Source organism: Agrilus planipennis, unplaced genomic scaffold, assembly GCF_000699045.2.
Source record: "Agrilus planipennis isolate EAB-ADULT unplaced genomic scaffold, Apla_2.0 scaffold31, whole genome shotgun sequence".
In the NCBI taxonomy this organism is placed as follows: Eukaryota; Metazoa; Arthropoda; class Insecta; order Coleoptera; family Buprestidae; genus Agrilus; species Agrilus planipennis.
Window position 1 is genome coordinate 1513308 of NW_020439053.1, and position 14041 is coordinate 1527348.

The 14041-nt window shown below is 33.5% G+C and overlaps 1 protein-coding gene across 2 annotated transcripts in view; it reads right to left on the reverse strand.

Annotated features, from left to right (window-relative positions):
* LOC108732881 (mitochondrial glutamate carrier 1-like) overlaps window positions 1-14041 on the reverse strand; it is a 129296-nt gene that overhangs the window by 102383 nt on the left and 12872 nt on the right. Inside the window, exons 4-7 of one of the 2 annotated variants that reach the window (XM_025977000.1) lie at window positions 6438-6587; window positions 6211-6344; window positions 5963-6148; window positions 3996-4152 (exon numbers count right to left, since the gene is read on the reverse strand). The exons of the other annotated variant lie outside the window; for it this stretch is intronic. Of the exons in view, the coding sequence (XP_025832785.1) occupies window positions 3996-4152; window positions 5963-6148; window positions 6211-6344; window positions 6438-6587 (627 nt within the window). The remainder of the gene's footprint in view (window positions 1-3995; window positions 4153-5962; window positions 6149-6210; window positions 6345-6437; window positions 6588-14041) is intronic. 2 annotated transcript variants of the gene reach the window in all.

Consider the following 14041-nt stretch of genomic DNA (forward strand, 5'->3'; position numbering starts at 1 on the left):
TAGTCGTTTACACCGCCTGAAAAATAAAATAGTTTATAGCGCGCTATTATTGAGAGAGATATAATATTAACGTGTAATAAAAGATTGTGTTTTATTTATCTTTAACTATGGCTTCTGTAAAAACAATTCAAATGTATTTTTTTTACATTTGCGGGCAATATACAATAGTTAAGTAAATATTGAATATAACAGACTTTGTAAAAAATGCTTATTAAGCTTACTTCAGAATGAAGTTGTCACCAAGATAAACACTGGGTTACGATAAAATATGCCGGTTATGTGTTGAAGTGTTAAGACAGTGGACTTATGGTAAATCAAAATCATTGTTATTCGGTATTTCTATGTCCAAATTAGAATGCAATTGGAAGTCGGAGTGAAAAATGTCATCAATACGAGTTTGAAAGAAGAAAGTATTGCTTCCACCACTTTACATTAAACTTGGTTTGATCAAACAGTTTGTAAAGGCATTTCGACTTGACCAACGGTGATTATTTCATGTTTAGATATCGAGGTCATGATTTATATAGGTTTTAAGCATATAAAAAAATCGTAAGGACACAAAAAATTACTTTTTAAGAAAAAAGTCAATTCAAAAATCACGTTTTTTTTTTATTTTCGATCTTTCCATGCTTTAATATTGTCGGAGGTATTTTTAACCAACACCATCGAAAAGAGCATCGTTAAAAACATAGAAACACTGGTTATCGAATATTTTTTCGTCGCACTCATTACGTGGCAAGGGTTCAAATGGAAATGTGTTCTCTGAGCATTTATGGGTTAATGTGACGTGGTATAAACCATATGAATATCGTTTTCTATTACTTTTAAGACAATTACGACAAATATTAACAATTTAAGAAAAAAACTTTTCAAAAAAAAAAAAAATTTCGCAGACCTGTGTAATTTGATGGAAATGGAGAAACAAGCACATTCACAATGAAGGACTGTACCCTTTATATGAAGCAACTGTTTTTCGAGATGTCAATGATAATAATTTTCTAATTCACCTCAAAAGAACCTTATGACATCGTTACACATTTCTTTTAATTCTTATAAAGCATTTGATGTGAATAGAAAATATGCTCAATATGACTTGAATAAATCCTTAACGATAACGTAAAATGCAGTAAATATATAGAAAGTCGGAAAACCTAGTTTTATTAAGTTAATAAAACAATAAAAACATTTCACGTGGTTCAAAAGCAAATATTTGGGTTACACTGCACCATACATAATGTATACATATAATATATGGTGACCTATTTTTTGGTAAATATGAAACTATAAAATATTATGATTTGATGGGTGCATGGATGTACCCTGTTGAAATTGTAGGTATGCATGTAGTGATTGCTAAAATTTAAATAGCAAACGCGTAATGATTGAACTATTTTGCAACAAACATTTAGAGTGACAAATATAATCAATAAATGGGCAGGTTCACGCTTGGCACTGCAAGTGCCAAAGACACAGCATTTTACTGTTAATTCGATTTCTTTTGTTCTGCTGTTACTGCATTGGCTTTTGCCAACAGTGAACACCTGTCTCTTGATATCTAAGAGCGGTCACAGATTATAGCGCATTGTTTTTGGACTTGTCGACATGTCTTCGATGTGTTGCTTTCAGTTTCCGAATGATATACCAAGAAAACGTACTGCAGAGATGATACAACATGTGAAACGATTTGTCTTTGATTGGTTGAAATGGTGTTCGCGAAAAATTTTTTGTTTCTTACATTTTCTTCCAACAATAAATTGTTTCAGATATGTCGCAGATAAAATTGCCTGCGACATGTTATATGCGGCTGGTCTAAAGCTAGGTTTCCACTGGAGGAACATCGGGGACTTTTTGTTGCTTGGAGTTTCACATTTTTAAAATGCGTAGACATATTTACCTAGCATACTAAAAATATTATTTCATTTACATGCGGATATAATTAGCTAATAGTACAGCATCCAAAATTTTTGTACGAATGTCTAGAATCGATATGGAATGGCTATTGAGTCAAATTTCTCGTACAAATAAAAACTAGGATACGAATTATAGTCAAATTATCTGTTGCCTCTATTTTTTTTTTTGATGTTTGTCTCTCGCAATTGACGACAAGCAGAAGTCGTCAACGTCTGTTACCGAAACTTAGAGAAACCTTTAGGAAGCGAGCAGTAGCAACAGAAAATTGCTCAATGTTTCTCAGGTGAAAACCCAGCTTAAGATAAACTACAAACGAAGCGACTTGCCGAAGATATACTGTTGACATGTCCTAAACAAATGTCGTACAAGTCTGCGGCCGGCCTTACTGCGTCTTGAAGTGGGAGAATAAATCAAATGCGCACATTGGAATCTGCATAATAATTTTTAAATATGTTCACATTTAGATCTTTGATTACATTAATTTATTGGTAATTAAGTATTAATGTTTATTCGCAAGCAAAATCATACATAATGTTGTTCACTGATGAATGTAATATTTTCTATTCCTAGGAATCTCATAGAACATAATTGAAGGAATTTAATTTCGGCATCAATTACAAATATATTTGTTTGACAATTTAAGTTTAAGCGTTTTTATTTTAAATGTTAAAGTAGAAGAAAAATTAGGCAGTGAACGTTATGCTAAGGGTACAATTGCTGTACACAACTTAAATAATTATAATACAATTATCAATACTGCCTATAAAAGTGAACCTTTTTTAAAGGAAATTATAAAATAGTTTACAATTTAATTTCTGCAGTACATCGAATCGAGAAAATTGTTTTTATAGCGGATTATTTTGTTTTCGATTCGTATAATCACATTTGTGTTGTAAGATAAGACTAATATAAATAAGGATTAGGATTTCGATTTTGGGTTTGCATCTACATAAGTTTGTCTACCATCGATATTTTGTTGTCAAACTTTTAGGAAAGATGTTTACACTACATAGGTACGAAGAAGTGTGAGGATGTCCGTGTAATCAAGGATGACAACAGACCAACGCGTAGACTTATGAATTTTGATAATTTCAACTATAATTTTGCAAAAGGTTTTTTAATATATTTTTTGTTAGATTGTCCGGACAAAGCAGTAATTGAAGGTTATCACAAATAGTCCATTTTTATCAGCCTTCATATTATACAAAAACCGTGTTTTGTAAACAATTATTCATGTGTGTCTGAACATTGCGCTCTTGATAGTGACCCCGAAATTGTATTTAGAACCCAAAATATTTATATAAATAAAAATAATTTTTTAATAGGAATTCACATTCTAAATAAAGATAAAATTTAAGATAGACTTACTTACAGTGAAACAAATACATTTTTTAGAAGTCAAAGTAAGACAAATGAAAAGAGACCGAACTGGTATTATAAACAAATTCTCTAGTTAGACAATTCCTACATACGCAAAAATCAATTTCGAAACTTATTTTTATGATTTGATCAGCTTTACCTAGATTTTAACCATAAAATGGAAGATTGGTAGAGGTAGTTTAGAATCTCATGAACCTTGGTCTTGAGTTCTGTAGTGACGAAACTCCGCCCATTCATTGATTTCTAGCTATTGAAACATTTGCCGCTACCTTTTAGTTTATCTGGACTTCCATTCTTAATTGTATAATACAACACAGCCTAGTCAATGTTTTCGTAATGTGCAATATGAATTAAATAAAGGTTTATGAGTTTTTGAACCAGCTGTATACTCTTTTTATTAGTTGATTTTTTCTCCTCTTTGTGAAATCAATAATGAAAAGATTTTTTTTAATCAAATAAAATCTAAATGCAATCAATTTAGATGGCAAAAAACAGGAGAAAAATAATGTTTTAATGCAATTGAAAATTTAGAGGTAACTTTTTGCAAACCGAAAATTTATTCTATAGTTTCCTTCCACAAAGAGAAATGACTGAAAATAGTTTGATGGTGATGACGTTTGCAAAATTTCAAGGTGAAGTCCCAAAAATATGATCCCAACAATCACAATTTGCAGCAAAACTGCAACGAGCTAAATATAACTTACATAAATGCGTCTGCGATTCCGCTGTACGCCATTTCCCCTTTCGCATTAGTCAAAGCCTGAAGTCTAGTCTTAACGACATCGAAAGGATTCACTACGAGAGCTGCTGTTGATCCAGCGGCACAACCAGAAAGGAAAGAACACCAAAAGACCGCCTCCCCTTTAAGACAAATACACAAAATCTTTTCGTAATTCTAAAGAAAAAACAGAAAATTGTGGCCCAAACTAATTAAATGCACCAATTATGTAATACGTTATCTATGAAACATATAATAATATTCTATTAAAGATACCTAAGCCTTGAATACATGCCACTCTTTAAAATTTTCCACAGTGTTAATAAGTAGGTATAACATAAACAAAAAACAAAATGACCTTTTGACCTCGTTTTACTAGTGGAAAACAACTAAACCAAATTGTTTAAGCGAAAGCGGCATGCATTTAGAAAATTTTATTGATCGTTAAAAACTTTAGGTACTACTAAAATAACACAACTGGTATAAAGTAGTGGAGATTTTATACCAAAAAATGAACTGTTTATATACCAAGATGCTAACGACAACATATACAAGGTCTTTTCAAAAGGTATCGCGAATTTTGCGTTTTTTCAAAAATTATTTATTTACTCATGAATAGCTATTTTGTGCCCTTCAAAGTAATCCCCACTTGCGCCAACGCTTTTTGCTTAACCCTAGCTTCAAATGCATGAAGAACAAGCTCATAAAGAAGAGTTCACGGGGCGGCTAAGCCCAGTCCGTGTGGGAAGCCACATTAGTAAAACAAGTTTACAAACATTGGGGCTTATATCTAATAGCACGATTAATTTTGTATTTTGTATGGTAAAAATATTTTAGGAACCTTTTGATCAGAATGTGTATCAACCACATATAGAAATGAAAGTGTATATCATAGAAAATTACGCTGTAAATAGCAAATTAAAACTATTAATTTAGTTGAAACGAATGATCATCTGCTCTTTAATACAACTTTCATTAGAATTGTTTAGTTTCCTGGTTTCCGCAAGAAAACACTAAATGCTGTTTTAACAAGTTGTACGAGGTCTGTTCAAAAAGTATTGCGATTTTTGAATTTCCGCGGATTACGTATTTTGGATTTTTTGTGGTGGTATTTTAGTACTCATGTCTCTCACTTATACTAAAGAGGCCCATGTAAAACCAACGCTACACTATGATTGAGAAGATAAAGACGGTAATGAAGGAGGAACTGAACAAGATCTTCGAGGATTGGAAAAAATGTTGACACAAGTGTATAATATCTGGTGAGGATTAACGAATAAATAAATGATTTTTGAAAAAATACAAAATTTTGCGATACTTTTTGAACACACCTCGTATATGTAAGTATAGAAAAAAAAAACTGCGATAAATTTAAATTATAAAACCTATGCTTTATGAGTTTCATTTCAACGTAATTGGCAATTTTCATTAAAATTTTTAGTGCAACATGAAAAATTTAGTTTTAACGAATTGTCTGTTTTTGACAATAAATTGGAGCGAAATTATTTAATGTATCAGCATTAGGTAGATGTACACAGAGGTAGAACGATAAAATTTGACATAAAGCCGCTATAGCTTATTATGCATTAGGTAATTCGTTTAGATTGAGTTCAGTGTAATTACAATCAAAATTAATTGACTAATTTTTCACAGTTCGAGTAATGAGTACATGTACTTAAAGTAAAAAGCAACTGCATCTTATGTCTACCCCAAGCAGTCGCAAGATGCCAATGAAATTAAATAAAAATGATAATCTACAGAATTTCTTGTTTTAATAAAATTACACCTAGAAGTAGTTTGCGGACCATTGAGAGAGAGAGAGAGAGTTTCTCGACTTGCCAGAATTATAGAAAAATACCCATTCCAAGCTAAGAACATAAAGCTGTGGACGAACTGTAGCCAGCAAATAGCCAATGAAACACAAAAAGAACGAGACAGTTAAAAAATAATTACCACTTCCATCCTTTTTTCTAGGACCTAAATTATTGAGTGTTGCAAACAATGGAAAATAAACAATAGAAAACGACACATCTCTTAACATCGTAGCAGCCGTTCCTTTATACAATCCGAAAATTCCTTTACTCCTAACCAAATTTAATGCTATTGTAGTCGCTGATAACTTTGGAGCAATCACATTTTCTGAAATAACGAAAAACCAACGGTCGATAGGGCTTTAATAAACCGACCCGATATAACAATACCTTTGGCCAAAGAGGCAGCTACCCTTCCAGCATCCTGCATCTGAATCTTTAAAAGTTCCATCGGTGTTGTTACTATAATCTGAAAAAACCCCGCCATTCCACCAGCGGCCATCTGCCTGGGTATCGTCAACGTACTAAAAATCACTTTGACAATAATAATAATATTATAATAGTGATACGCTTAAGCAAATGTTTATTGATTAAGCACTGGCAGCCTTTTGACTTACTTGTCTGACGACTTAAAGTGATGACGAAAGAAGTCATTAGCTGCAAGTTTAATAGCTTTTTCAGGTGTTATAAGGAGAATGTTTACAGCCGATCCACGATACATTCCAAAAAATCCTTCGGATCTGTACGTTTTACGGAAACAATCAAGCCTGAAAAGATATTTTCGAATGAGTGCAGATTTATTTAAGGGTGAGCGAACAACGGAATATATCGACTTTTTGTTACAATGAACAGTAAAATTCGATTTAATTGGAAATTCATTTTGAAGTTTTTCGAATTCATTCTATTTTCGACTAATTTCTATATTTTCTTCTTAATTCTATTAGCATCCAACAAGGAGTTAGAAATGGCCATAAATAAAATGAAAACAGTATTGTATGAAAATAAATAAAAGATAGATACTGTTATGCACGCCAAGAAAAAGTAGGAAAAAAGTGAACATGATGATAGGATATGAAAAATCAGAAGTGGTTGATTTTCGGTATCCAGGAAAATAGGTAACTCAGGATGAATGGAGCAACAGAGATACAAAACAGACGATAGTGCAGAGTAGAGTCCCGTTAAAGAAGTCACTTCCATGCTTGTGAACGGTTATTTTGAAAATTCGGAAAAGATTGTTAAAGATGTAACGTTTATTGCCACACTTGTCTTTGCCTGTCTTGCATATTGTGTATTTCTGTAAATTTTGTATTTTTACATTCCGTATCTAATTAATTGTACATATGCATTTTTGTTTTTCATAATCTGTTTGTCTTTTTGTATATACATTTATCTAATTCTATCATGTATATTTCTGGAATCTTGCCTTTCTAACTTTTACTTCTTTTCTACCCTTTTCCACAGTTATTAATGATTTTCATTTCCAAATTCGAAACTTACCGCTCTTACCAAATTACAGTGACCCTTTCTTATATCTTATCCACTCACACATTTTTACACCGATTACCTTCATCGACATTCCTAGTGTTCCATCGAATAATACCAAAGTAAAAACCTTCCTGAAAGTCCCCTTACTCACTTTCCTACCTTTTATAAACCCTTAAAACCAAAATTAGAAAGACAGAACAGACCAGAACGCGCTATCAGTTATTTCACCGTCATTGTTCAAACTTAGCTATCAACTTTTTCGCTGTTTTCTTCTCTATTATATTTTATCCTTCTGTATATTACTTTTTCCTTAATATTACTGTACATAGTAAATAAAGACTGTACACTAAGCGCATTTGATGTTTGTTTATTGTGTCGTGCCAAACTAAGTATATCTATAAACGACCAAAAAGGTATATTTATGGAGCATCGCTCTGTACGGGTGCGAATGGTGGATGGTGGGTGCAGCGGAAAAGAAAACGTTATAAACGTTCGAAATGTGGTGCTACAGGCGAATGACGAGGATACCGTAGATAGAGAATGTTAGAAATGAGGAGGAGAGAAAAGTACGGAGGTCAATAAAAAATATGCTAGAGGTTAGTATATTAAAAGCAGAAACAGGAGTTGGGAGGAGTAGAGGCAGACCCAAATTAAGTTACTGTTCATAAGTAGTTAAGGTTTATCTCAGTATAGGAAAGAGTGGAGGTGTGTGTCCAACCAGTCTTAGGATTCACATTATTATGATGACTTTATTTTTTATTGGTAAAATACAAATATGTCTCAAGAAAAGTGTTTGGTTAATTCTGACCTAATCTTCCAGAAACTGTAGAGTTAACGTCTTAGCTATAGGAATGCGTTTTAGGGTTTTTAAATTTGTTTTGGGGACACATTATTATATTATCGTAATAGAAAATTTTTCAGTTTCTAAGTTTCATCAGTTATATATTTTTTATTTCATATTTTAGTCTCTAGTGTATTTCAAAGTGTATTTTTTATTGTATTACTTGAAGTCATATTAATGACGAAGTATTTTGTCGATAGATGCGACAATTCCTAGACTTATGACACTTACTTGCGTAAGTAACGTTGTGCCAGAAAGTGTACTTAACTGTGTAGGAAATGGCACATTTCCAAAATATTTGCTATTGAATTTTGGCACTGCCAAAAATTTAAAGATACGTTATTTATTTCATTATTGGATTTGTAAATGAATAACTTCTCCCTTGGAGGTACTCATGTATGTAAGTGCATATACTTTTCATTTGTGAGGTTCTATAGTAAAAGAAATTAAAAAAAAGATGCTTCACACAGGCTACTGTAGAAGAATATTTGGTGTAAACCAAATTTCTTAGTGATACAAATACATTTTACGATTTGGTGTTAATTGTATTAGATTTGCACTTGTAACTTCTTTTATACTTAGATGCTTTAATAATTACGAGGGATGTTTCTAAAGTTATGGGAATTCTGCTTTAATTAAACTACTCAGTACTTATAGGTAATGTGATTGATGCCAGACAAGTCTTGACATGCGTATGCAACTATCTAGTGCAACATTGTTCAGTCTGATTTAGATATTCGACTGATATAAACGCGTTTTCATAACATTGTTTTTGTAATCATGGAAGACGCAGCGAAATCTCAAAGAGCAATAATTTTCTTTTTGTGAAAAGAAGGTGTTAAAACATCAGAAATTATTCAGCGTTTGAAAGGAGTATTTGGTGAGTCTACAGAATCCAAAAGTACACTGGAAGACGATCTACACAATGGGCGTCCAAACACGTCAACAAATGAAAGAAGTATTACTGTCATCGAAGACCTACTGAAAGAGAACAGGCGAATGACTATTCGTCAAATTAGTGTGCACCTAGGGATAGGTACACTACAAGTTCATGACATCTTGCATGATTATTTGGGCGATAACAAGGTTTCGGCTGGGTGCCAAGGTTGTTGGGACCAGAAGAAACACTCAGTAGGTCTGATAATTGTCGTCAACTTCAAGAGCTGTTAGTCCGTTACGGTAATGAATTTTTAAATTTTGGCAACGAACAAAGCGTGGATTCCTTATTTTTAATCCTGAGACCAAAAGTCAATTAGAAGAATGCTTGGTGCTAAGGGATTACTTTTATGGATTACCTGACGAAAGGTACTACAATTATCGCAGAATATTATTCGAGTTTAATATCCGGACCACTGCGACAGGCACTTGCCAAAAAACGGCCTGGAAAGTTACATAAACGTCCGTCATAAACAACAGGATAATGCAAGACCATTCACCTCAAGAAAAATGAAGGATGTTTTGAATGATTTACGACGGAAATTGCTTCCGCACCCACCTTATTCCCCGGATCTTGCACCCAGTGATTATCATCTGTTCCCAGATGTAGAAAAACCCTTACGGGGTGTTCGATTTCACTGTTTAACTGACGTAAAAAGTGCCATAAGTAAGTAGATTGAGGAGACATCGAAAAAGTTTTTTGAGGGCGGCTTAAAAAAATAGTTTACCGTTGGGATAAATGTATTGAGTTAAATGGAGATTATGTTAAAAAACTACATTGTAATATTGACGAAAATTAACAAAATAATAAAAATTATAGCTGAATTCCTAGAACTTTGGAAACATCCCTCGTATATTAGGCTTGGGTTGGGCTAATCATAAGTTAGAGTATAACAAAACCGGATAAATTTTGAAACTACGCCCAAGTGTCCACCATTTTTCTATTCTCATTTACTAATACGATATAAGATGAAATCAAATATTGAAATAGCTTTTGTACTAATGTATGTACATGTACATATGCAGATGACTTACATTTATCATTTTGAATTGTGGTAGCTTGTGCTCTTAAAGGTAACCGGCGAATCCGGCACTTTTTTTGGATGCGGGTGGGTACCGTTTAAAGACAATTTTTTACAGTAATTCCATCAAGAGTGTTACTAATAAGTAACCACTTAGTTTGGAGCCATCTCATAAGGTTTCCATTTTAAATGAACATTCTAAAAAATTTTAGGTAAAATGATTGAATATGTACCAGCTGTGTAGGTACGTCCCATTTGTGTACAAGAGATGTGTTCGTCCCATTTGCCTACAAGTGGGATTTAAATAAGTTGATAATTTTTCTTTTAACCAGCGTTTTACAGAAAAATGCAAGAGTCTTGTCTTGTAACGAGGAAGTAAGACTACAGGTTCGGATGGCACCCCGTTGAAAATAAACAGACAATGGATGGCTTAGTATTCGAAAACAAGCACCCAATAAAGAAAATCTACTAAATTTTTTTGATTACTTCGTCTAACAATGGCTCGATATATCGAGCAATAAAAGCAGGATAAATAATTCGTGAGGAATGGAACAATAAATTAAATTATATCTTGAGGTCTGTTAATCAGAAAAATAAAAGAAGAAGAAAACAACATTATTTTCTATAGAGATCATCGGAATTAAATAAGAAAGGTAAAAGGAGAAAGAAGTGCTACATTCAGCTACATGGCAAAACTTGAATCAACATCCACTCAAAACCGACGATGTCATTGGAATATTGATTGAATATTGAATATGCTTGTCTAATCTTCGTTGGGTGGTTTGATCATGCAATGGCGACTAAAGAGAAAATAGTTGAAATAAGAGGAGATTGAGGGTGCGGGGAGGGTAATAGGGATGTTCTTGTGAAAAATATTAAAAAAGTGTATAAGTGGGTATAGACGGAAGGGTGGAGGCGCGGGCCTGGTGTTAAAGAACCCAATACGAAAAAAATTTGATTAAGTCTCAACTCCCAATATCAACAAAAGAAAGGAAAACCATGACTTCATTCCGTACCAGAACTTTATGATACCAAGCAATCTAATAAAACTTTAACCGAAAAACACTTTTCTTTGATTACTTAGGTTAAGATGTAAGTGCTGTTGTAATCATTATCCTTATTGTTTATCAAAAAAAAATTTTCTTTTCACTTTTCAGCTAGCAGAATATAAACTTAATAAATTAGTCCGTCTACGCCAATTCATTCTAGAAGGACGGTTCATACATTAACCGTTTATCTAGTTTTATCCGACATATTAAATTTAGACCTACTATAGATATTTTTTTGAACTCATAACTGTACATACATACATACTTTAATAACATAATAAAACGGGCAACATTTGTCATATTAGGTATACTCACAAGAATATTGTTTTAAAATCAAAGAATTTTTTCTCATAATTTCAACAGTTAATTTTTGAATATACGAATGCACAATAAATATATATTTTTGTATGAAGCTACTCACTGGTTCCGTACCGGTGATTAAGAAGCTATTCACCGGTACCGTACCGGTTTAGGGTGGGGTACAATACCAGTGAATAGCTTCTTATTCACCGGTACGGTACCGGTGAATAACTTCTTGGTCATCGGTACGGTACCAGCGAATAGCTTCCTGATCGCCGGTATTGTACCAGTGACTAGTTTCTTAATCACCGGTACGGTACCGATGAAGAGTTTCTTAGTCACCGGTATAGAACCGGTGAATGGGCACATCGGTCTTTATTTTCAATACATTGGGTTTCACTAGTTTGGCTATTATTGAAAAAAAATCTATTTTGTAAAACTATGATGAATCTCGCGGGCTGGAAAAATGTTCAAAACGGGCCACCCCCGTTCTAGGCTGCCTATCTACTTTTATAATACGGCCTATTGAATTCACTTTATATAATACTTAAAAATCACTTAAGAAGCACCTCTTGGAAATAAATGAAATCTTGACAATTCCGAGGAAATTCAACGAATATTAATAATTGTTGATCGATTTCTTGATCGAATTTGAATTGATTCTAATTACTATTAATAATTATAGAAGTAAAACAGTTTTCTTAAAGTTTACCAAACCATCCCGAGTAGTTTTAATTACAATTAAACCAGTAGATTCAGGTACTAAAAACATTTTTCCAAAAATTAGCAATGTTACTACAATGCAACCTTTTCATTTTATGACACCACGAATACTTTGCCCATAATTGTAAAATAATTCAGCGCAAAAGAACAAAGAGGAAACAGGTGTCAAATTTATTGTTTGTTTCGTTTATTTCTTGATGTAAAAGGGAACACATAAGCGTAAACATGTACGAACCATACGTATGTATGTATGCATTTTGTAGCAGTTGTCTTTTCTCTAACCTTTCAGGTTAGTGGTGCGTCTCGAACACGTATTTCCCTGTAGATTGACACCTCTAACTGTTGTTTGGACGGGAAGTCAAAACCAGGAGTTCGTTTTGAAGTTATATGTATTTATTTTGTTCAGCGACTCGTAAGCACGTCATGCCACAGATGGCCGCCGCACTTGAAGACCTTTATTAATTTAATTGTATCGATATCGTGAGACGTGTTTATTATTTCCTTTCTAAATATTGTCCCAGTGACGTTGCAACTTCATTTATTTGAACCGGCTGAACAGTTTTCCGACATCCACTCCGATCGCCACGCACAAACCTTCACACTGACACAAAAAGGTTCACGAATTATTTATCGTCGACATTTTCTTCAATGGTAAAAGAACACAAACCATTGAACAAGACGAAGAACGAGACCAAGACCTAACAATGCACGCATAACCAACACCAAGAATTAGAGTATGACTTAATATGATTCTAATAAAATTCTGGAAAGACAACTGAAATGATCAATCTTCCTTACAATATCTACTTAATTTAACAAGACGAAGATCGAGGCCAAATCCTAACAATGCACGCATAACCAAAACCAAGAATTAGAGTATGACTTAATATGATTCTCATAAAATTCTGGAATGACAACTGACATAATTAATGTATTAATATGCTTACTTAACAAGACCTACCTATGCCTGCATGACCAAGAGCATGACTTAGAGTAGCACTTATTAGAAGGATCTTCACAAAATTCTGGTACGACAACTAGTATGATATATGCCTGTTTAACAAGACGAAGATAAAGACCAAAACCTAGCTATGCTCGTATGGCAAAGACCGAAACGAAGAGTAAGACAATTAAAACACTTAAATGACTCAATCAAAGTTTTATCCAAACAAGTCAGACTAATACCAAGACGTACTGACGAAAAACAAGACTGAATGTGTTAGACAAAAGACCAATATCAAAGCTAATATATCAGTCTTGTCATGACTCGTTTGTTCATCACTACTTCTTCGATCTTCATTGTAAGACAATCTTTAGATATCTACCAAAGAAACGTTTTGTTTCCTGAAATCTGGATGCATTTTTATGATCCATTCCTACTATTCATCATCAGCGTTCGCTTAATAGCGAACTACTTAATGGTTACTAAAGCCCAAGTAGACAGTAATTACACATACTGTACCATTACTATTATTACCAGTGCACTTCTTCTTCAAGATGGCTCAGAAAATGGTTAGTTAGTTGGTAACTAACTAGCTTGTTTCATTTAATGCATGACCCACAAGGAGAAGACGAAATGAAGAAGGAGGAAACATAAAATTGCAAAATTACTACGTATTCAATAATATCAACTGTTCTGTCGGAGCTGCCTGCGACGCGCTGATGAGATCCAAAAAGATCGAAATCGCGATCCGCGTCTGGCAGTTTCGACGGAACACAGACCACTTCGAATTATTTTGTTCGATTATGGTAACGTGCCTATCACGTTGAGGTGAGCTACGCCGGGATTCGTTTCAGCAAGTAGATATCCATATTTTTAAATGGACCTTGTTGGAGCATACGTAATCCTAAAATGTAGCATCGTA